Below are 22,116 nucleotides of genomic sequence, written 5' to 3'. Positions count from 1 at the left end.
CTGTGGTCAGGAAGGTTCCCCATCGGTCAGGATGCTTCTGCTTTGGGCATTAAGGTTGTTCTGTGGTCAGGAAGGTTACTCTTTTGTCAGGTAGATTATTTTGTGGTCAGAGAGGTTCCTCTGTCAGTAGAAAGACTGGGAACCTTTGGAAGAGCAGAAACCATGATGAAAAGCAAGCTTTACAGCTTCTGGTGACGTTTTCCTTACAAGAACTTGGCAGTGTGTCCATCTGTCTGAAAGATCAATGTGTTGCACCCAGTTTTTCCTCATCTTCGAACCAATAGTGACTTAGAGACCCATTTCAGAACTACTGGGGTGTCCAGTAGTCCCAGAATATAAGTCCCGGTCTTATTTGATCAACACAGGTAGATCCCAACAATGCCACCATTAGCTGAACCTGACAGAACTCAGAATAAAAGAACCGGGACAAACCAGTTATTTATTGTTACAAAGTTGCTGTAGTTCTGGGGCTAGGTTGTTCCTCAACCCACAGAAACTTCTGTGAAGCTGATCCCTGAGTCCAGAGTTAAAGTTCTAGTTTCACATTAAGATCTAACCCTTCTGTCTCTGTCTACTTGTTTGCAGGATCCGTTTTGGCTGCCACACTCTTATCCATCACCACATCTTCACCAACCTCATTCTGGTCTTCATCATCCTCAGCAGCTGTTCATTGGCTGCAGAGGATCCAATCAGAGCGCACTCCTTCAGGAACAATGTGAGTCCCGTTAGTGTGATGTTCCTTACACTAATAGCCAGAGCCAATCATAGCTGAGAGGAGAGTGATATCACGAGATGCAACCAAACCACCTCTGGTTGGAACTGGGAAGGCTTCTGAAGGGTAGACCCAGGTCTACCCTGAAGGTTTCAGGGTAGACCCGGGTCAGTGATTAACCAGGGTCACACACAGCAGCTGTTGTCCTCCTTCAGTACACGTGCAAAAACGTCCCACCAAGCACATGACTGGTTTTCTTTGACAGTTTTTCTGCATCGTCTCTGTGTCGTTTGGTTGAATTGGAAACAGCAAAGAGTTAGCAGGGACCTCACAGAGAGCTAACAAAGAGCTAGCAGGGACATAAGAGAGACCTCTGGGTCTAATATGGTGGACTGCGTCTAAACATCTAAACTCTTTCGTTCTTAAGTGCTCTCTCCTCACCTTTCTAGAGTCCTGCGGATCTACAATGAGTCAGATCAAATTCTTACTTATATTTCCCGAACTTCATTGTGTTTCCTGTTCACATTGAACTTCCTGTGTTCGTAGATCCTTGGCTATGCTGACTATGCCTTCACCTCCATCTTCACTGTGGAGATCCTGCTGAAGGTAAAGTTCAGCTGAGAGAAGAGCTTCACTAAGAGCTTCTCCTGCTTACTCTGACATTGTTTGTGTGTCTCTCTCAGATGACGGTCCACGGAGCGTTCCTCCATCAGGGCTCCTTCTGCAGGAACTGGTTTAACCTTTTGGACCTTTTGGTCGTCAGCGTCTCACTCGTCTCCTTCTTCTTGCAGTCAGTATCTATATTTCTACTTCCTTTCATGAAGGGTTTCTACAGTCTTACTCTGACCTACAGTCTTGTAGGTCAGAATGAGACTGACTTTAAACATCTTTCTAGATGTTGTTATCCTTCAAAAACAGTTGAACGTCTTTACCTTTTACCACAGAAGAGATCACCATCGTTATGGGCTTATGTTCTGAATGGTAGTGGGTGTATCATCTATACTAACTGTAGATCTATTGTTCAGGTTCTATCAAGCTTAGCTTATTTACATCTGTTGTCTTTCCAATGTTCAAATTAATAATTTGTACATTAATAGGTTCTGGTAGTGAAGGAGGACCAGGTTTTGACTGTGAACCCACAGTTTCATCATGGTCTCACTCTTTTAGAAACATTCGGTGGGATTTAAAGTCGTAGGGAAATCATATTTAAATTTGCAACAGTTTAAACGGCTGTTTCCCTATGAGTTTTAAATCAGGCTGTAGGTGGAAAAGCAAACCAGTATGGCTGCCGATTCTGGTCCATAAGGCCCAGTTGACACCCCCAAGAAAAGGTTCTTAGAGCTCCATCCAAGCTTGCTCTGGCTGTACTCCAAAACTTATACCATGAGGACTTGCCTAGATTTTTGCCACCAGAGATCTTTATGTTTGCTCATTGGAGATGCTGGTCAACCTGATAGAGCACCCTCAGTCTGAATTGCAGGGGCCTTCTCCAGTTCTAGAGAAGACAAAGGTTCCTTCTACAAAAGAAAAAGACACCAAAGATCTTCTAAACTCATCTTAGAGGCTTTAACTAATCAGGATGTATGTATGTGGGTCCCACATGAGCCGAGAAGCTCTGGGCAGAGAAGAAACTCCAGGATCTTCTGTCATGATCTGGCCTGATAGCTCATCTTAATTGTTAATTTCACACACCTGCCTATCTCTGCGTGGTTTTCTAATTATGACTCATCTCATCCACTTGCGTCTGTTGCTTTGTATTCGTTTCAGCCCGAGCAATCAGGGCCAGATCATTGTTTTGCATGTTGTGTTCTGTTTGGTTGTTTCTAGTTTAGTGCCAAGGTTCGTATCCTGGTTCCTGGGTGCCTCGTCTTTTGATCCTGTTCTGGCCCTTCCCCGTAGAGCCCTCAGGGAAGGGGCGGTTTTATTCCCCTAAGCCTGGCTCCTAGGAGAAGACCAGTTTAAAGTCTTGCAGAAATCCTGGTGCCATTTCTTGTCTCTGTCCCTCAACCACTGAGCCTGCCTGTCTGCATCTGTTCGTGTCCGTCTGGGCATGCTTCTGGACTCTCTGGTGCTTTGAACTGGCCTGAGTGCTCTGCGGATTCCTGGAACCCCGTTCCTGTCTGTTCCTTTGTGGATCGGAACTCCTCATCGAGCTGAAGACTTCCGGATCTCAGAATTGTCTGGTTCTGACCTGGATCGGTCTCCAGTTTGCTCTCTGTGGTTGCTGCATTGATCGGGGACACGTTGGACTGCTCTGAGCTGGATGCCGTCAGGCAGTCCATCAGATGGATCCTGCCTTCCATCCAGAGAATGGACTGAACTGTTAAACCAGGTAAGTGACTCACTCTGATAATCATCTCCTGTCAGATGATTGTGGTCACTTACCTGTGTTTTTCTCTACAGAGTCAGTGATGGGTTGCGCCCTGCAGTCGCTGCGGTCGCAGTTCCACAGCCCTGCACTTCGGTTCTGTCTGTTTTTGTTTTGTAATAAACATTTTGAACTTTCTTACGGACCTTGAATAATGGGTCCATCTGTTCTGTTCCATGACATCTTCAGCAGGTTCAACTGAATTAAGTCCTGTCAGATCACAGCAGTTGGTGATTAGTGGTTCTTCTCTGTGTGTCTGCAGCTCCAGCGCCATCTCTGTGGTGAAGATCCTTCGAGTCCTCCGGGTGCTTCGACCCCTGAGAGCTATCAACAGAGCCAAAGGACTGAAGGTAACTCAGGTTTTCCTCAAATGATGAAGAAGGTCTGAAGTTCTTGGTTTGGTTTTGTATGAATGACCAACCACTCCAGACTATGAACGGAACCTTGGTTCACCAGTTGGATAAGTCTTTGGGTTGTGTCTGTCTTTCAGCACGTGGTCCAGTGTGTGTTTGTGGCCATCAGGACCATCGGAAACATCATGATTGTCACCACGCTGCTGCAGTTCATGTTCGCCTGCATCGGGGTGCAGCTCTTTAAGGTGTGTCTCTGCTGGTTAAACTAGGAACGCAGTCCTTCACTCCACTTCATATGTTCCTCTGCTTTGTTTCAGGGTAAATTCTACCGCTGCACAGATGAGGCCAAAAGCACTCCTGAACAGTGCAAGTAAGTGGAGGAAAGTCCGAGCTCAGCAGTTCCTTAAACTGGTTCTGGTCCAGTTCTAATCTAACCAGGTTCCACTGCTGATTCCAATGTCTCCAGGGGGACCTTCGTGGTCTACAAGGATGGCGACGTGAGCCACCCCATGGTCCGCCAGCGCATCTGGCTCAACAGCGACTTCAACTTTGACAACGTGTTGATGGGGATGATGGCGCTCTTCACCGTGTCCACCTTCGAGGGCTGGCCCGCGTGGGTATCCCAGCCTTCTTCAGCGATCCTCAGTAACGAGCTCTGACATCTAAACGTTTATCTCCTCGGTCCACAGGCTACTCTACAAAGCCATTGATGCCAACGGAGAGAACTCTGGTCCCATCTACAACTACAGAGTGGAGATCTCTATCTTCTTCATCGTCTACATCATTATAATCGCCTTCTTCATGATGAACATCTTTGTAGGTTTTGTCATCATCACCTTCAGAGAACAAGGAGAGCAGGAGTACAAGAACTGTGAGCTGGACAAGAACCAGGTCAGAACCATTCTAGTTTTCTTCTCTGCATTTACCCAGAGCTGAATGGGTTAATACTCGTAATATTACAACTTTTCTCTCGTAATTTTATGACTTTATTCTTAAAATGTTACGACTTTATTGTCGTAATTTTGTGACGTTATTCTCGTAATTTTACAACTTTATTGCGATGACTTTATTCTAGTAATTTTATAACTTTATTCTCATAAAGTTACAACTTTATACTCGTAATTTTACAACTTAATTCCCGTAATTTTGTGGCTTTATTAGGATAATTTTACGACTTTATTCTCAGTTTTATTACTTTATTGTGATAATGTTATGAATTTATACTTGTAATGTTACGACTTTATTCTGGAAATAGAAAAATAAATCTCTATCCTGGCCCTAATAATCGTCTTAAGTTTGGACCAAGGATGGATGTAAAAGTTGCAGGGTACCGGCCCCCAGGAACTGGAATGGCCCCCCTGGTGTAGTGTGGGTCAGACTGACAGGATGTAATAAATCTTTGCTGTTTTGTTTCTGCACTGGGCTCAGTCGTGTTTGGTATCTTCTACTGGAGCAGGTTATGTTCTCCAGAATCCTTGATCTGGAGTTCTGTCCTCAGTCCAATCCACCCACTGCAGGACGTTCAGTCTAGTTCCCTGTCCTTCTCTCCTCCTTAGCGTCAGTGTGTGGAGTACGCCCTGAAGGCTCAGCCGCTGAAACTCTACATCCCCAAGAACCCAGTTCAGTACAAGTTCTGGTCCATCATCAACTCAACTGGGTTTGAGTACGTCATGTTTGTCCTGATCCTGCTCAACACTGTTACGCTGGCTGTTCAGGTCGGTACCTTTCAGATGAATAAGAGGTTCTTTCTGTTGGATCAAACCAAAACCAGACAGATGTTTCTCTGCTGCAGCACTACGAACAGTCCAAGACCTTCAGTTACGTCATGGACATCCTCAACATGGTCTTCACTGGACTCTTCACTGCAGAGATGCTGCTGAAGCTACTGGCTCTAAGGCTGCGGGTAGGATATCCAAGGCATAGGAACAATCCCAAGAACGTCCTACAGAGCATTTCATTTATTCCTCGTCCTTCCAGCACTACTTCGTTGACGCCTGGAACTCCTTCGATGCTCTGATCGTGGTCGGCAGTGTGGTGGACATCGTGGTCACAGAGTTCAGCGTCAGTACTGCAGACCGCAGCTACATAAAAATCTTTACATTTTAAATGCCAACGATTTAATATGATCGACTTATATCTTTCTTTAGAGTGGCGAGGACAGCTCAAGGGTGTCTATCACCTTTTTCCGCCTGTTCCGAGTGATGCGATTGGTCAAACTCCTGAACAAGGGGGAAGGGATTCGTACCCTACTCTGGACATTCATCAAATCACTGCAGGTCAGAGGGGACTTAAGGACAGGAAGTTATTGAGGGACAAGGAGCAAACAAGGACAAGGAATAAAGGAGGGACATGGACTAGCTGAGGGACAGGGGGTTACTGATGGAAATGTTAATGAGGGACTAGGAAGTAATGAGTCACAGCAAATAAACAACAGACAGGAAGTTAAAATGGGAAGGAAGTGGATAAGAAACAATAAATTCATAAAACACACAATGGGGGACAGAAAGTTCACGAACGATATGCAGATTAAGTAAAAACAAGGGACAAGAAATGAAGGTACACAGAGAGTTAGTGAGGGACATGGAGGTATGGTTGTGCAATATGAAGAAATCTATTATCACGATATACTCACGATACATGGTATATATCAAGATATGTTTCAATTACCTTCAAAAACAACAGAATGAATAAAATTGCACTGATATACTCATTCAACTTATGGTTTTAAATTTAATTTAATTTTAACCAATTCAATTCTATTCAGTTTATTTCTATAGCTCCAATTCACATCATGTCATCTCAGGTCACTTTCCAGTTCACCAGATCATCCAGTCAGATTGATTCAAAGTTTTCTATCTAAGGAAAACCAGCTGATTGCATCGACTCATTGACTCTTCAGCAATCCCTCACACTAAGCATGCTTGTAGCGACAGTGGAGAGGAAAAACTCCCTTTGAACAGGAAGAAACCTCCAGCAGAACCAGGCTCAGTGTGAGCGGCCATCTGCTGAGGCCCACTGGGGTTCAAGGAGACAGAAGCAGACATAGAAAAAGAAGCATAGATACAAAAGGCAACTGTCAACCAGCTCCACAGGCGGCCCCGTCCAGGAAACACACAGCCAGGCAGACGAGCTCCGAGCCAGCTCCCATGTCAGAGGATGAAGAGAGCACATCCAGTTAGTCACAGTCAGAGAAACAGGACTACACTGGAAAACAGGCCAAGCTCCAACATCTAGAAACAAAGGTGTTGATGGAAGCAGCACAGCTGATATTTCTCTCCAGGATGGAGTCACAGCCAAACAGGAACAGACCAGATGAAGCTACTATGAGAAAAAGCAGAGAGAGCAGAACGTTAGAGATTGAACTAACAGATTCTGCAGAGTGGGAGAATAGTGATAGAATGAAGCAGAATGATGAAAAAGGGGTCCCTATGTCCTCCAGCAGTCTAAGCCTATAGCAGCAGAACTATAGAGATAGCTCAGGATAACCTGAGCCAATCTAACTAGAACCTCAGCTCAAAGCTTTTAACTAATAATTCTGCCACATGATGTCTTTGGGTGATCCAAGCAACCGAACAGGAAACAAAGCAAAAACATACAATACCAAATAAAATGCAAAATAAAAAAGGCTCTTTTGTGCATAATAAAAAAAAAAAAGTGAAATGAAAAAAGAAATTGAACTAAAATTACAAAAACAAAAGTGGAAATACTGTCCAAATATTAGATCATAACCAGAGCATCTCCAAACTATCAGCAATGATCTTTACCTGCTGGGAATTTTAAAGAAGCTCAAAAATTTATAAATTTAAAAACATTGGCAAGTTTAGAGAACGCCTGTCAAACCTCTGAACATCCCATCGCAGGTGTTAGAGCATCTAAAAAACATTTAAATAACGTCATAAATAGCATCTGTGATTTCCCTCCATCTCATACGGGATCGCTTTTTCAAACGATGAGGCCAACGCCATCGGCTTCACAGCTGATTTACTGAACGTTATAATAACACGCAGAAAATAATCCTGTTTGGAGGCGGGGTAAACAAGACTTTAAAAAACCTCTGATATATAGTTTATATGTAACTAGTGAATTTGGAAGAATGCTTTAAAAGTAAATAAATAAAACAAGCATCAGTAAACATCCTGCATGCAAACAGTGTAAAACCTTCAGGATGTTGCTCTGACATCTGCAGGCGCTGCCCTACGTCGCTCTGCTCATCGCCATGATCTTCTTCATCTACGCTGTCATTGGCATGCAGGTGAGCTCATTCACAGGGGGGACCTGCAGGGGGCGCTGTTTGGGGTTAGACACAAGCCGGGGGCCGCTAATTGATCATCTTCTCTGTGTCTGCAGACGTTTGGGAAGATAGCCATGCAGGATTACACCCAGATCAACCGAAACAACAACTTCCAGACTTTTCCTCAGGCGGTTCTCCTCCTCTTCAGGTCAGATCTTTCTTCATGTGACTCTTCAGTCCCGCTCAGATGAAAAAATCCCTTTCTGTTTATCCGTGCATGTTTTCAGGTGTGCCACAGGCGAGGCGTGGCAGGAGATCATGTTGGCCAGCCTTCCAGGTAAGCGCTGTGACCCGGAGTCGGACTACGAACCGGGAGAGGAGTTCAGCTGCGGCAGCAACATCGCCATCGTTTACTTCATCAGCTTCTTTATGCTGTGTGCCTTCCTGGTGAGGAAATCCAAACCCTCAGATATTCCCAGAGTACCCAGAATCACTCTGTCCAGATCAGAAGCTGATCTCACACCTAATTCTCTATTTAGATCATCAACCTATTTGTTGCCGTCATCATGGACAACTTTGACTACCTAACACGTGATTGGTCCATCCTGGGGCCTCATCATCTGGACGAATTCAAGAGGATTTGGTCAGAGTATGATCCTGAGGCCAAGTACGTCCCTCTGAGCTTCTGTTTTCTGTCTGTAGCCCAATTCAATTCTATTCAGTTTATTTCTATAGCTCCAATTCACATCATGTCATCTCAGGTCACTTTCCAGTTCACCAGATCATCCAGTCAGATTGATTCAAAGTTTTCTATCTAAGGAAAACCAGCTGATTGCATCGACTCATTGACTCTTCAGCAATCCCTCACACTAAGCATGCTTGTAGCGACAGTGGAGAGGAAAAACTCCCTTTGAACAGGAAGAAACCTCCAGCAGAACCAGGCTCAGTGTGAGCGGCCATCTGCTGAGGCCCACTGGGGTTCAAGGAGACAGAAGCAGACATAGAAAAAGAAGCATAGATACAAAAGGCAACTGTCAACCAGCTCCACAGGCGGCCCCGTCCAGGAAACACACAGCCAGGCAGACGAGCTCCGAGCCAGCTCCCATGTCAGAGGATGAAGAGAGCACATCCAGTTAGTCACAGTCAGAGAAACAGGACTACACTGGAAAACAGGCCAAGCTCCAACATCTAGAAACAAAGGTGTTGATGGCAGCAGCACAGCTGATATTTTTTTCTAGAGATTGAACTAACAGATTCTGCAGAGTGGGAGAATAGAGATAGAATGAAGCAGAATGATGAAAAAGGGGTCCCTATGTCCTCCAGCAGTCTAAGCCTATAGCAGCAGAACCATAGAGATAGCTCAGGATAACCTGAGCCACTCTAACTAGAAGCTTTATCAAAAATGAAAGTTTTAAGCCTAGCCTTAAAAGTAGACAGGGTGTCTGCCTCACAGACTAAAACTGGTAGTTGGTTCCACAGGAGAGGAGCCTGAGAACTAAAAGATCTGCCTCCCATTCTACTTTTAGAAATTCTAGGAACCACTAGTAAACCTGCAGATTGAGAGCGAAGTGCTCTGTTAGGAACATAAGTAACAATCAGATCTCTGATATCAGATGGAGCTTGGCCATTTAAGGCTTTATATGTGAGAAGGAGGATTTTAAATTCTATTCTGGATTTAACAGGAAGCCAATGAAGAGAAGCCAGGATAGGAGAGATATGATCTCTCTTTTTCATTTTCATTAGAACTCTGGCTGCAGCATTTTGGATCAGCTGAAGGCTTTTAACTACAGTTTGTGGACTTCCTGATAGTAAAGAATTACAATAGTTCAGCCTTGAAGTAAGAAATGCATGGACTAGTTTCTCAGCATCACCCCTGGACAGGAGATTTCTCATTTCTCCAATATTCCTCAGATGAAAGAAGGAAATTCTAGAGACCTCTTTGATCTGGGATTTAAATGACAGGTCCTGATCAAAAACAACACCAAGATTTTTTACTTTATTATCTGAAATCAGTTTAATCCCATCCAAATGAAGTGACTGGCTAATCAGTTTCTTTTTCAGAGACTCTGGTCCAAAGACTATAACTTCTGTTTTGTCTGCATTCAGAAGGAGAAAGTTAAGAGTCATTCTAGTACATACTTTAAACGTCAGATCCTGGTTTATGTAAAACAGCGTCAGAGTTTGATGACCTGTGAGAAATGAGTGACCTGTGAAACGTTTTGTGTTTTCAGAGGTCGGATCAAACATCTGGATGTGGTGGCGCTGCTCAGGAGGATTCAGCCTCCTCTGGGATTCGGGAAGCTTTGTCCTCACAGGGTAGCCTGTAAGGTAAGCAGGAGACATAGGAACTGCTTTCATGTACGTTTTTACTCACTCTAAGATTGGTTTAGTATTAGTGTTGCATCGATACCGATACTAGTATCAGGCGGGGCCCCAATCCAGCACTAAAATGGTGGTATCGGTATCGGCGAGTACCAACCAATAGAGCACCGATCCCATTTTTAGAGCCAAAAGTTTATTGAACTATTGTCACCCATTCCAGGTAGGCAATAAAAAGTTCTACTGGATTCCCTTTGTTTTAGTATTTTTCCTGCTTCACAAAGGTAGGCAGCAGCTGGACATGAAGCCATGATGGCGATTATTCTACATTCCAGAAGTTTGCAGTTCTTCATAGATACACACACATCAATTTGAAACAGATGGTATCGGCCGATACCGCACAGCCAGGTATCGGGGCCAAAGAACGGCATCAGCGCAACACTATTTAATATCACATGAATTCCACTTTGATTTTGAAAAGCACTGCAAAAACTATCTATACATAAGCAAACATTTCTTAAATGAAGTGTATTTCCCCTTAATTTGATTATGTAAATAAGATGATTTGCAGATGGAATGAGTATTTTTACTCTTAATAAAAGATATTTAGATTATATGCACTTGAAAAAAAGACAACGCAATTGTTTTTTCTTATTTCAAATGTAAATTGTATTATTCCATTGGCAAATTGTCTCAGTTACCTGCTCAGTTTAAGATAAAATGACTTATTTAGATTTCAACAACCAGTAGTTGTTCTTATATGATACATTTGAACAAGAAAAAAATAAGAAGATCATTTCTAATGAATCAGTGGAAAAAATGTGCTTCATGGCATAGTTTAGATTTTTAAAGGAAAAGTTCGGTCAGCGAGGAATAATCAATGGGTCATTATTTATACCTAAAACTAATATGTTTGCAGTGATTTAATGAATTTAGCGTTAATCAGTAAAAAAATAAAAATCACAATTTTCGTTCCGATCACTTAATCTGGGAGCAGCCATTTTTGCCCAAATATAGTAGCCCCTCCCTCCTGCCGTCTTCCAGCAGTGACGTCACGGTGCGGTAAGCCTAGCGCCATTCTCCCCGCTTTACAAGCTAAATCAATGGGAACTACTAGACACATCTGCAATCAACAACAATTATTGAAGATTTCCAGAGGACTTCACCATTGAAATTCACCAGAGCTATAGTGAAACTGACAATGCCCACGTGCATGGCAGCTGGATGCTGGAATACATCGGGGAAAAGTGAAAAAAAGAGTTATTCCACCTTTCTGATTCCTGATCCTCCAGAGCACATCCAGCCAGTCACAGTCAGAGAAACAGGACTACACTGAAAAAACCCGTAATATGTAGCCAACATTTGGAAGAAGAATGTTTTCAAGATGACTTGGATAATAGCGCGTTGTGACAAACACCAGATACAGCACTGGGACTTGATCAACAGCCGATACCGCACCGTGACGTCACTAACCAGTAGGTGGCAGTAGTGTTCTTTGACAAACATGGATGCCTCCAGTAAAGCACATTCACATGAAAATTGCTCTGAATTAAAAACACTGATCATTTATTGAACAGGATGGAATCATTTCACATTTAAAGAACTTACAGAAGTTTGAATTCTTTTCCTTTAAATTTCATCTTGGGAGGATTTGGGGGATAAATTCGTAGCCAGAACCTCCTTTGATCAGCAATAAAAATGAGAACCTGGATTGTAGAACCAGTCTCGGTGGTTCAGACATAGAAGTTTATCTTCAGCCCCTTCAGCCGCATTCATGAGAGATAACCCAGAAAAGTTTGACCTGATCATAAACTTCGACGGATTATTTCCATGTTCTCAGATCTTCTTTATTTGATAAAAACAGTCTATCCAGACAATGGTTCAGGGACGATGTCGTGAAGGTCCTCAGAGCAGAACCGCTCTATATACTACAACCCAGACCAGGCAGAGAAGGTGAGAACCTCACCCCTCCTCTTCCTCTCCCCCTCAGCGCCTGGTAGCCATGAACATGCCTCTTAATGCTGATGGGATGGTGACCTTTAACGCCACGCTCTTCGCTCTGGTTCGCACCGCGCTCAAGATCAAGACTGAAGGTAAGTGCAACAGCAGCCGCTGTTTTCTAGCTCTGGTTAATACTCAACCCCTCCCAGTTACAAGAATAAATCACAGCGTCATCTGTGTATTATCTGATCCTGTGATTATATGACATGGTAAATTATGTTGTAGTGTAATAAGATCTGAGTTAAGCTGGGTGTACACTGATTTCTTTGCCCTTTTTGGGCTGACTTTCCAGTTGCGCAAGAATTTTTCGATCGAGCGTCTTTCAGCCTGATGGTGCGTGGTGTAGTATCAGGGGGGTAACGAGGGGCAATCAGCCGCTAACGACCACCTCCCCATCAGGAATCGTAAGGTCTGGAGAAAATTAAACATGTTTGATTTTCAGTCGGCCGTCGTAAGGCGGTCGCAGGCAAATCACTCAGTGGGCAAACAAGGTTCCTGCTTCTTCTTCTTCCTCTCAGATATAAACCCAGCAGCATGGCGGGGGTGCAATGAGTGAAATGGAGTTCTTTCTGTCAAACTGACAGACCGTAGTAGCTATGTTTGCTCAGCCATGTCTTTGTCCAAATACGTCGTCTCCTTTTCTTTTTAGGGCTGAGTGCACATAATTGCACAAATATCCAAGGCAGCGCGTTTCACTCTAGTGAGCTTCATGTTCCTCTGCTACTCGTTGGCTTCCAGATAGACGAGTCCGAGTAGCGCCATCTCACTGCGAAGCTGAGACCCACCTGGTTTTTAGACATAGAGTGTGAGCAGGTAGATCGCATCAGAGCGTCGGGTCGCACAGCGTGAGAACAAACATCGTGAGCTATATGAAGAAACCGCAGGGTTTCGTCATACAGTGTGACTTGTGGCTGTGTGCAACGATTAAAAAAATCACAGTGTATGCCCAGATTTAGGGGGAGTGTGAAAATATTTAAAAAGGAAGAGCCCTAAGATAGAGCCTTGGGGAATGCCACATATGATTTTTGTGGTGTCTAATGTAAAGCTACCTTCTGACACACATTCCCTGTCCTTCAATGGGATTCAAACCAGTCCAGTCTGAACCAGAAAGGCAGACCCACTTTTTTTTTTTTACTTACTTTACTTTTTTTCAATTTTTACAACTTACATAGATATATACATACAAGCCCACATTTAGTCTGCTGTTTTCTTTTACTTACAATATAATTAAAACAACTTTTAAAATATGAGCATCAGGCTAAACTTTGGAGTAAAGCAGGATACATGATTAAAAATGAGTAACATACAAATATAGATATAGTTGGTAAATTAATCAGCAGGTCAAAATGGAGTGAAATAAGAATAAATAAATGAAAATATATAAATACAGATAAGGCAAGTTAGTGTTTTTGATCCCTTGCATGCCCGTTACAAATGGAGGGTTAGAAGAAGAATTTCACTGAGTGCCCTATAAAGGGTTAAGATGTGAACTTATAGCCTGTCTTTGACTCTGCCCCCCTTGGATGCTGCTCCAGGTAATCCTGACCAAGAGAACGAGGAGCTGAGGGCGATCATCAAGAAGATCTGGAAGAGGATGAAGCCGAAGCTGCTGGATGAAGTCATTCCTCCTCATGAAGGTAGAGATACCCCCCTGTAGGAACCTCAGTCTCTGTTCGCTGCTCTGAAGACTCAACCTTTGTTCTCTCCGTCTGCAGAGGAGGAAGTCACTGTCGGGAAGTTTTATGCCACTTTCCTCATCCAGGATTATTTTAGGAAGTTCAGGAAGAGGAAGGAGAATGGAAATGTAGCCGGAGAGTCCGACTCTCCAAATCCATCTGCTGTTCAGGTCAGTCTTTCTCCATGTTGTCCCTCAGTAACAAGTTAATTTACCAAATAAATGTGAGCTACTTTATTTTCATCAGTGTGAACTGAACTATGAGCTCATTCTTTTAGCTATGAACAGCGTTGTTAGTAACTCTGAGGAGGACAGAGCACCGTAAACCCAGCAGGAAGTGATGCAAACCAAAGTCTAGATGCAACGATACGTCATCATCGAACCATCAACACTACATAAAACAGCCATAAATAAAGGAATTTTAAAAATCACACAATTAAGCCTCTTTCCCCATGAAATTATCTGTTTAACGCATATTTTTCAGCAGTGGCTCGACCTGCTAACAATCAGCATTTGGCTCCCATCCCACTGGCAGAAAAAGCTGGTCTGTCCACTGCGTGTCTGGTGACAACATCACTCTGGGTTAGGGGCAGATTTAGGAAATTTGGGGCCCTAGCCAAAGACAGGCATGGAGTCCTCTGAACTGAGAAGAAATGTTAATAGAATAGACATCCATTATCTGTTCTAGGTTGTGTCCCTCTCTTCTTGTCCCTTTTCTTCTTGTTTTCCTCTCTATGTTTTGTACTCAGCTGACTTTTCATGCTGTCTCTAAAGGAATGAAAGATTTTTTCCAAGCACTAAGCTCACTTAGCTGATTGCTCCTTCCTGTGTTTCCAAAAAGGCCAAAGTAAATAACCCAGTCCTTCTTTTCACTGTAGACAAGCCATGATCTGCTTATCTGTTCTCCATTTGTCATTTGGATGAAATAATAGCTGCATGAATCATGACAGCAGACAAGATAGAGGAGAGCAGGAGGCGGGGTTACCAATCTACTCGCTCTGGAGAGCAGAGTTCGCTGCTTTTAGATGCTGTCTCCAAAGTCTCCAGTAGCAGAAAAAAGTCTCTAGATTTGGCGCTAGGAGCTTTCTAGAAATCAAAGTGCTAGAGGGGTCAGTGTTGCCAACTCCTCAGTAAGGAAAGTAGCTATTGGCTGTGCTAAAAGTCGCTAGAAGTCGCTAAATGATGTCATCGCCTAATTTGCATAATCTGCCACAGGAAGTGATATACATGTTATTGATGCTGTGGGAGAAATAATGTTATTACAGACCAAATAACATTTTACATTTACATCCCGCTCGCTCCCGCCTTGAATGTGAGTCAGGGCGGAGCGGCACCGCGTGATCAATTTGCGCCGTCAATCCCGGCGCATGCGCGCTTCATTTGCAGTCTGGACGCTGAGGGTAAACATCCTGCGGCTCTGACTGCAGCACTGAGAGGGACTCAGCGCTGCGGGAGAACGGGTTTGGGATGGGGGAGGCGCCCCACAGCAGAGTAGGAACGATACATGCTTTCACGTAAGAGTCTCCAAAAGCCGCCAGTGACACCGTAAAAAGTCGCCAGATTTGTCGCTAGTCGCTTTTTTGAAAAATAGTCGCTGGAGGGGTCTGAAAAGTGGCTAAATATAGCGACTAAAGCGCTAAGTTGGCAACACTGCTCTTTGCATGGTTTGTTTTCAAATGGTTTGCTGCTGTCTGTTTGGACCTTTCTGAACATGTGCAGCAAATGGACTGATCCAATATGGTGGACACTGAAGGGGGGGGCTGAGACACATTTAATATTATCAGCGTTCTGATGGCATTTTAGCCAAAGGATTTTTATCAAAAACATAATTAATGTGCACAAATAAGGAATAGTTGCATTAGCCATACATGTAAACAGAGTTTTATGGGGCCCCCAGGAACTCGGGGCCCTAGGCAGCTGCCTATTGTTGCCTAATGGATTCTGATGATGTCTGGACCTCTGACCAAGCATGATTGATGTCTGCTGGTTACCAGCTTCCTTCCTCCATAAACTAAAGAGACTTCTTTGTGTTGCGGTGCAGCTCTGTAAGGCTGGTCTCAAGACCCTGCAGGATCTGGGTCCGGAGATGCGTCTGGCTCTGAATGAAGACCTGGAGGAAGGAGAGGAGGTGGAGGAAATGATGGAGGGAGAGGAGTTGGAGAAGAACGCTGGCTATAAGGTGCTCCCCTCTGGTTTGCTGCTCAGTTTTATGAACGTTTGTTGTTTAGAGCAGGTTAAAGCTATGTTCTCATGTGTGTGTCTGCAGACGGAGAATGGATTTGGGGCAGAGAATCGACGTGGTTCCTTACTGACCCCTACTGGTAAAACACGGCATCACATACTACATTGCATTATGGGGTTTCCTAATGATACTGCCACCCGTAGCTTAAACGCTGTATTCAAATAATAAAAAGGAATTTAACTCAACCAAAGAAGCAAACTAATTCAACATAATCTTGTCAATTTAAACGCAATATGTAATTATGGAAATGAATATATAGTGGGTATGGAATGTATTTAGACCCCTTTAAATTTAAGTAATTTTGGAAAGAAAGGATAGGTGGTTTGAGAGGGGCGTGAAGGAAGCCATCTATGTTAAGAAAGTAAAACCAACCTTAAGACCATAGAGTTGATTCCTTCCTGCTATCATCGCAGCTCCAACCCCTTTACAGGGGAACAGAAGACCTCGCCTATTCAGGCAGGCCAACAATGAAAGTCTCTCTGAGCGAAACTCTTAACTTGCTCGGGGATCCAGATTGAAGGCTGTGGGAGTGGGGCTTGAACACAGAACTTCTGGATTCCAAGCTCTATGCCCTAAACCAGTGGTCTCCAACCCTGGTCCTCAAGATCTACTGCCCTACAGATTTTAGATGCATCCCTGCTTCAACACAACTGAATCAAATGATTGATTACCTTTTCAAGCCATTCATTTCATTCAGTTGTGCTGAAGCAGGGATGCATCTAAAATCTGTAGGGCAGTAGATCTTGAGGACCAGGGTTGGAGACCACTGCCCTAAACACTAGGCCATCACTCCCAGGCATAACTGTTCACATTGTCATAAGTATTCAGACCCCTTGCTCAGTATTAGATAGAAGCACCTTTTGAGCCATTACAGCCATGAGTCTTCTTGGTAATGATGAAACAAGTCTTTCCCACCTGGATTTGGGGATCCTCTGCCAATCTTCCTTGCAGCGTTGAGCGTTGGTGGACGGCCATTTTCAGGTCTCTGCAGAGATGCTCCATTGGGTTTAGGTCTGGGCTCTGGCTGGTTCAGTCAGGAATGATCAGAGTTGTTATTCTACCTGTGTGCTTAGGGTCATTGTCTTGTTGAAAGGTGAACTTTCGGCCCAGTCTGAGGTCCTGAGCAGTCTGGAAGGTTTTCTTCCAGGATATCTCTGTACTGTACATTCATCTTCCTTTCAATGGCAACCAGTCGTCCTGTCCCTGCAGCTGAAGATCACCACCATAGCATGATGGAGGCTTTTAGTATCTCCAGTCCAGGTTTATATTTTCTGAAACTCAGAGAAAAATGTTGCAAACTGTCTTTCTTAACAGCACTTCAGTTATGAGATGTCAACCATCATGACTTAGCCTTGGTCATTCTGTAAAGCTGGGCCCTTTGCCTGAGTCTTTTCATGGGAAAAAAGTATTCCACTATTCATTCCAGTTAAATAAACAGAGATCGATGGATTTCACTTGATTTTATCTTCGCAAAGGGAAAACAGTTCATCAAACGGGCCTTATTGGTAATCAGCCCTGTTCTGTTCTGTCCCTGTTCGTTCCCCCTTAGTTACAATAATGGAAAGTAGTCAGAGTCAAAACAAGTTAGAGACTCTTTGGTTAAACAGTAACATGTTATGAATAAACCTTGAGAAATAATCTGTCTTGTTATGGGAATAAGTATGCCTTGTCTACAAACACCCCTCACTCAGCCATTCTGTGGACTTGCAAGTGAAAATTTTCCCACTACGGTCTCCATGCTGATGTCCTCTTCCAATGTGAACTCCCGGGCATTAAGGATGTCTACCAGAACCAGGACACTTTGGATTCTGGTCTGACATCCACTGAGGTCCAAACAAACCAGATAATTGAATCAATAGATTTAGAAAAGTAGAAAATAGGAGAAATAAGAGTAACTTTGATTAGAAACAGAAGAGGGCAGCAGAGACTGGGTTCGCTACTGACAGCGATTGGGCTTTTCTTTGTAGGTGACGGTGGCATTTCTAATGGCAGTCTTATCCACCGAGTTGGCTCCCTCACCAAGATGGCGAATGGAAATGAACGCGACGAGGACCTTCGCCGTGGAGACAGTATGAGGTCATCAGCCAGTCGACATCGCCGGCTGTCCTTAAAGAACGGCCTGCCAGACCACACCCAAAACCGACCGTCGTACTACAAATATGGAAGGTGTGTCATCACGCAGTCAAAGTTCAGCCCTGTCCCAATTCCTCACCCTACGCCCCTTGATGACATGGGCACCTGCTGAAGAGCACTAAGGGTAATAGTGTGCAGGTTGTAAACATGTTCTGTTGGTCTGCAGGAGAGACTCCTGGAGGAATGGAGACGTGGGCGTTTACGGAGAGCACGGTTACTACAGCCGAGAGGAAGACAACGAGAGCGTCACTTCCAGAGACAGGTATGCTCAGAAATAAAAGCAGCCCAGTGGGGGTGGGGGGTGGGGGGGGTTGGATCTGTAAATCTGATTTTTTGGGTCATAGCATCTTGATTCATATGTTGCAGCTAATATACGCAGCGGTTGAAATAAGAATCATTTACTTTACCATTGAGTTCCGTCCCAGTGTTCACGGGGATGGACCCGACTTTACACGAGTGAATCAAGTGAATGTGATTGGTCGATTATCAACGGGGCGGGATTGTTGTCGTGGAAGGTTCACAAGCAAGTTTAGTTGTGACCGGTGTCTCGGAAGCATCTAGCTAACCAGTTAGCAACTTAGTGCTAGTAGGTAGAACACTGGAGCGGAGCTCAATGAGAAACAAAATAATTAGCTGCGACATATGACCAAAAAATCAAGATGCTATGACCCAAAAAATTTGATTGACAGATGACCGTTGATATATGATTGGCCGAATTTAGGTCTTCAGGCTGATGTATACCTAACTGTATATAGATAAAATTAATCATGAAGGGAAAGTCGAGTTTACAGCAGGTAACTAAAGAGGTCGTCACTGAAAACACATAAAATAATAATAATAATATGTAATAATAAAATAATAATAGAATCGCCAACCATTTGTTTACAGACATTACCCTGATGACTCCCACTACGGAGACCTCCAGGACGACCACGGCCCGTACACCAACGGTAGTTATGGTGACGGTTACAGCGAGGGCAGAAGGACAACTCGACGCCGTTTGCTTCCTGCCACGCCCATGGGTAAGAAGATGACTGGCAGCTGGTCACTGTGACATCACACCCAGTTGACATAGTCTGTCTTTGCTGATCAGGTCGGAAACCGTCCTTCAACATCCAGTGTCTGAGGCGGCAGGGCAGCAGTGATGACCTGCCGATTCCTGGGACCTACCACCCAACATCCCCACCACGCCGCTCTCGACCTCAGGTATCCTATCACATAGCCGGTGTTCTGTCAGACCAGCGTACCTACAGTCTATACGCATCCCTTTAGTTTTGTACAAAAAATAGACTTTAAACTACCTCAACGGGGTGTTTCCCTTTAGTCATGAACAAAAATAACTATTTAAGGTCAGATTGCCATACGCTTCCAAAATCAACAAAAACAGGTAATGAAATTGCTTTTTTCTACATGACTAAAGGGATACACGCCCATTGAGGTAGTTTAAAGTTTAATTTTCGTTCAAAACTAAATAAATAATGTAAAGGGATAAACAGGTATTGATGTGCTCATCTGACAGAACGCGGCCAGACACATGCCCACCTGTTCCTCAGGTAATCTTTGCTCTCCTCAGCAGGCTTTGGGCAGCTACGACTCCCGGCATTCCTCAGGACGGTCTGCAGCGGCGGCATCGGTGTCCTGGGCCAAGCCGTGTCCTCGCCGGGGACGCCTGCTCTACGCTCCGCTCATCCTGGTGGAGGAGGAGGGCAGCCCACCGTGGGGAGGAGGGCTGCACCCGGAGGGTAAGAACGGTGGACCAGTCAGAGGTGAGGAGGCAATGTTTCAGAGTAAAAGCTTGTTTTATTGTGAAAGGTGTTGCTCATGTTGCTTCCTGTGATTGGATCAGGAGCGGGAGAGGGAGCACCTTGGTACGGTGGCCCTGCTGGAACATCGGGTGAGAACAGATACAGACACTCTTCTTCCTCACCGGAACATTTAATGTCTGAGCTTGTCTAATAAGGTCATATAACCTTGCTTCTAGCTCCGCCCCCTTACAGAGCATACACCACCCTCCGTGTTCCCTCTCAGCTCGGCGCCCCATTCGCAGATAAACGAGGGTCAGCGGACAGCCTGGTGGAGGCGGTGAGTGACCATGAACGCTCACTTTTCTGATCCGATGAAACCGATGGTCTCAGTTCTGTTCTGGTCTTTCTTCAGGTTCTGATCTCAGAGGGGCTCGGCCTGTACGCCCGGGATCCAAAGTTTGTTGCGTTTGCCAAGCGCGAAATTGCAGACGCGTGTCACATGACGGTGGATGAGATGGAGTCGGCCGCCAGCGACCTACTCAGCTCTGGGAGCCATGACTTCCTGAACACCACTGCCGACGACCCCGCCGCACTCTACAGCGATGAGGAGCCAATCAGAACCAGCTGCGAGGAGGAGGAGCTAGCCGATGAAATGGCCTGCGTGACAACATTCTGAGGATCCAGGGGGCGGAGCATCCAAGAGCAACAAAGCTTTCAGCTGGCCAATGAGAGAGAAGAGGCGGGGCTTTTTCTGGGTGCAGATTAATAGGAGAGTCTTGTTCTTTTAAAGATCAAAAAGAAAAGGAAACCAAAACAGGAAGTAAGAAATTTAAGGAACTTGGGAGGGAGAAAGCAGCAAGCTAGTGGTTAGAGCAGTGCGCTGTGCTCTGAAAAGGTTGAAAGTACCCGGTTTAATCCCTACAGCCTGCACTCTGGGTTCCTGAGCAAGACCGTTAAGCCCACACTGCTCGCCGGGCGCCGCACAATGGCAGCCCACTGCTCCAGAAGGGGATGGGTCAAAACGCAGAGACTGATTTTCCCCTAATGTGGGATAATAAAGGGATTTACATTACATTAAATATTTCTGTAGCTGGTTTGAAAAGTCACTGGAAGTCCAAAAACAGCGATAACATTTAGCTAACGCTAACTGGAGCCGACTCGGTGAGGGAGCTGCTTGGTGACTGGTTGTCATGGTGACTCCCTCCCTCCCTGATGGAGGCCTGGGTGGTGCTTAAGCACCAAACTGTCGCTGTGTGGAAACTAAGCATCATCTGCCGGTGGCCTCACATCCAGATGTTTCTCCTTGAGCTCCGTACGACAGATCGGATTAACGGGGAATAAGAGTGTGGCCGTGTCTCTGTGAACTCTGGGCTCTGATTGGACGGAAACCTGTAAGTCCTTCAGCAAAGGGCAACACAGGCGACTACAACTAGACAGTTAAAGAGTTTAATCCTAAAAGCTTTAGGACCACCTTCACATCTCAAGCACAACATTCTGAGGGAAAACGTGAGAAAGAAAAGTTAAAACCTGGCAGTGACTGCGGGGAAACTGGAGGAGGGATCAGCAGGATGACCGGGTCCAGAATAATCCAAGGGCTGTGACCCGTTTAAACTTTGAATAGTGATTCCGATGAGAGGAAACCTGAGCTTTGGAATTCACTAAAACTGGAAGAAATGTTTGTTTTTGGTCATTTTTCTAAGTTTTACTGGAAAACCGTTTGGACATAAAAAATTCACGGGTCGTTCCCTACGGAGGCGCTCGGTTCGTTATCAGACACTGTGAGCAGAAAACTGTGAAAAGGTAAATAATTGAAATGCAGCTGGAGGTTAAAGTCGGGGATTAAGAGCCGGAAAACGCTGATAGATGGCCGCTCGCTCAGAGAACTATTAATTAATCTGCTCTCAGATTTAAATTCAGCTGCAGTTAGATCCTGTTTATGTTCTGTGTTTCTGACTGAAAGAAAAGACTTTTATTGGAAAATTATATGGACCTCAGTTTGTAAAGTAAGGAAGTCACAAATTAGGAGCAATATTTAAGGTTATTTTGAGTTATTTTATTTTAGAGCGTTTTAAAAGAAAAATAAGGCGGCTATTTTATTCCCAATGTAATTCATTTATTAACATCTTACCTTGTTAAATATTAAGTTTGGAGCTAAATATTTATTTAACAAACTAAATTATTAGTTTGGAGCTAAATATTTATTCAACAAACTAAATATTAAAATTGGAGCTAAATATTTATTTAACAAATTAAATATTTAATTTGGAGCAAAATATTTATTTAACAAACTAAATATTTAGTTTGGAGCAAAATATTTATTTAACAAACTATATATTT

General features: G+C 44.2%; 1 protein-coding gene across 2 annotated transcripts in view; it reads left to right on the top strand.

The window, feature by feature from the left end:
* The window catches only part of cacna1fb (calcium channel, voltage-dependent, L type, alpha 1F subunit), a 71,365-nt gene extending 50,320 nt beyond the window's left edge, over positions 1-21,045 (top strand). Inside the window, exons 22-51 of one of the 2 annotated variants that reach the window (XM_038298424.1) lie at positions 586-715; positions 1,259-1,318; positions 1,396-1,502; positions 3,343-3,430; positions 3,571-3,678; positions 3,751-3,803; positions 3,900-4,046; positions 4,123-4,324; positions 4,990-5,148; positions 5,226-5,336; positions 5,411-5,494; positions 5,581-5,709; positions 7,620-7,685; positions 7,781-7,872; positions 7,952-8,111; positions 8,204-8,331; positions 9,896-9,992; positions 11,974-12,076; positions 13,520-13,621; positions 13,700-13,830; positions 15,701-15,838; positions 15,926-15,980; positions 17,869-18,067; positions 18,201-18,296; positions 18,923-19,056; positions 19,128-19,240; positions 19,608-19,800; positions 19,881-19,928; positions 20,016-20,116; positions 20,192-21,045. In XM_038298424.1, the coding sequence (XP_038154352.1) occupies positions 586-715; positions 1,259-1,318; positions 1,396-1,502; positions 3,343-3,430; positions 3,571-3,678; positions 3,751-3,803; positions 3,900-4,046; positions 4,123-4,324; positions 4,990-5,148; positions 5,226-5,336; positions 5,411-5,494; positions 5,581-5,709; positions 7,620-7,685; positions 7,781-7,872; positions 7,952-8,111; positions 8,204-8,331; positions 9,896-9,992; positions 11,974-12,076; positions 13,520-13,621; positions 13,700-13,830; positions 15,701-15,838; positions 15,926-15,980; positions 17,869-18,067; positions 18,201-18,296; positions 18,923-19,056; positions 19,128-19,240; positions 19,608-19,800; positions 19,881-19,928; positions 20,016-20,116; positions 20,192-20,455 (3,598 nt within the window). In that variant the 3' untranslated portion in view covers positions 20,456-21,045. The remainder of the gene's footprint in view (positions 1-585; positions 716-1,258; positions 1,319-1,395; positions 1,503-3,342; positions 3,431-3,570; positions 3,679-3,750; positions 3,804-3,899; positions 4,047-4,122; positions 4,325-4,989; positions 5,149-5,225; positions 5,337-5,410; positions 5,495-5,580; positions 5,710-7,619; positions 7,686-7,780; positions 7,873-7,951; positions 8,112-8,203; positions 8,332-9,895; positions 9,993-11,973; positions 12,077-13,519; positions 13,622-13,699; positions 13,831-15,700; positions 15,839-15,925; positions 15,981-17,868; positions 18,068-18,200; positions 18,297-18,922; positions 19,057-19,127; positions 19,241-19,607; positions 19,801-19,880; positions 19,929-20,015; positions 20,117-20,191) is intronic. The other variant, XM_038298425.1, reaches the window with a different exon arrangement.
* Positions 21,046-22,116: the final 1,071 nt, after the last annotated feature.

The sequence above is a fragment of the Cyprinodon tularosa genome, unplaced genomic scaffold (assembly GCF_016077235.1).
Source record: "Cyprinodon tularosa strain WSP-4 unplaced genomic scaffold, ASM1607723v1 ctg407, whole genome shotgun sequence".
Classification (NCBI taxonomy): domain Eukaryota; kingdom Metazoa; phylum Chordata; class Actinopteri; order Cyprinodontiformes; family Cyprinodontidae; genus Cyprinodon; species Cyprinodon tularosa.
The sequence above is the reverse complement of the archived record's forward strand: the minus strand, read 5'-3'. Positions and strand labels throughout refer to the sequence as shown.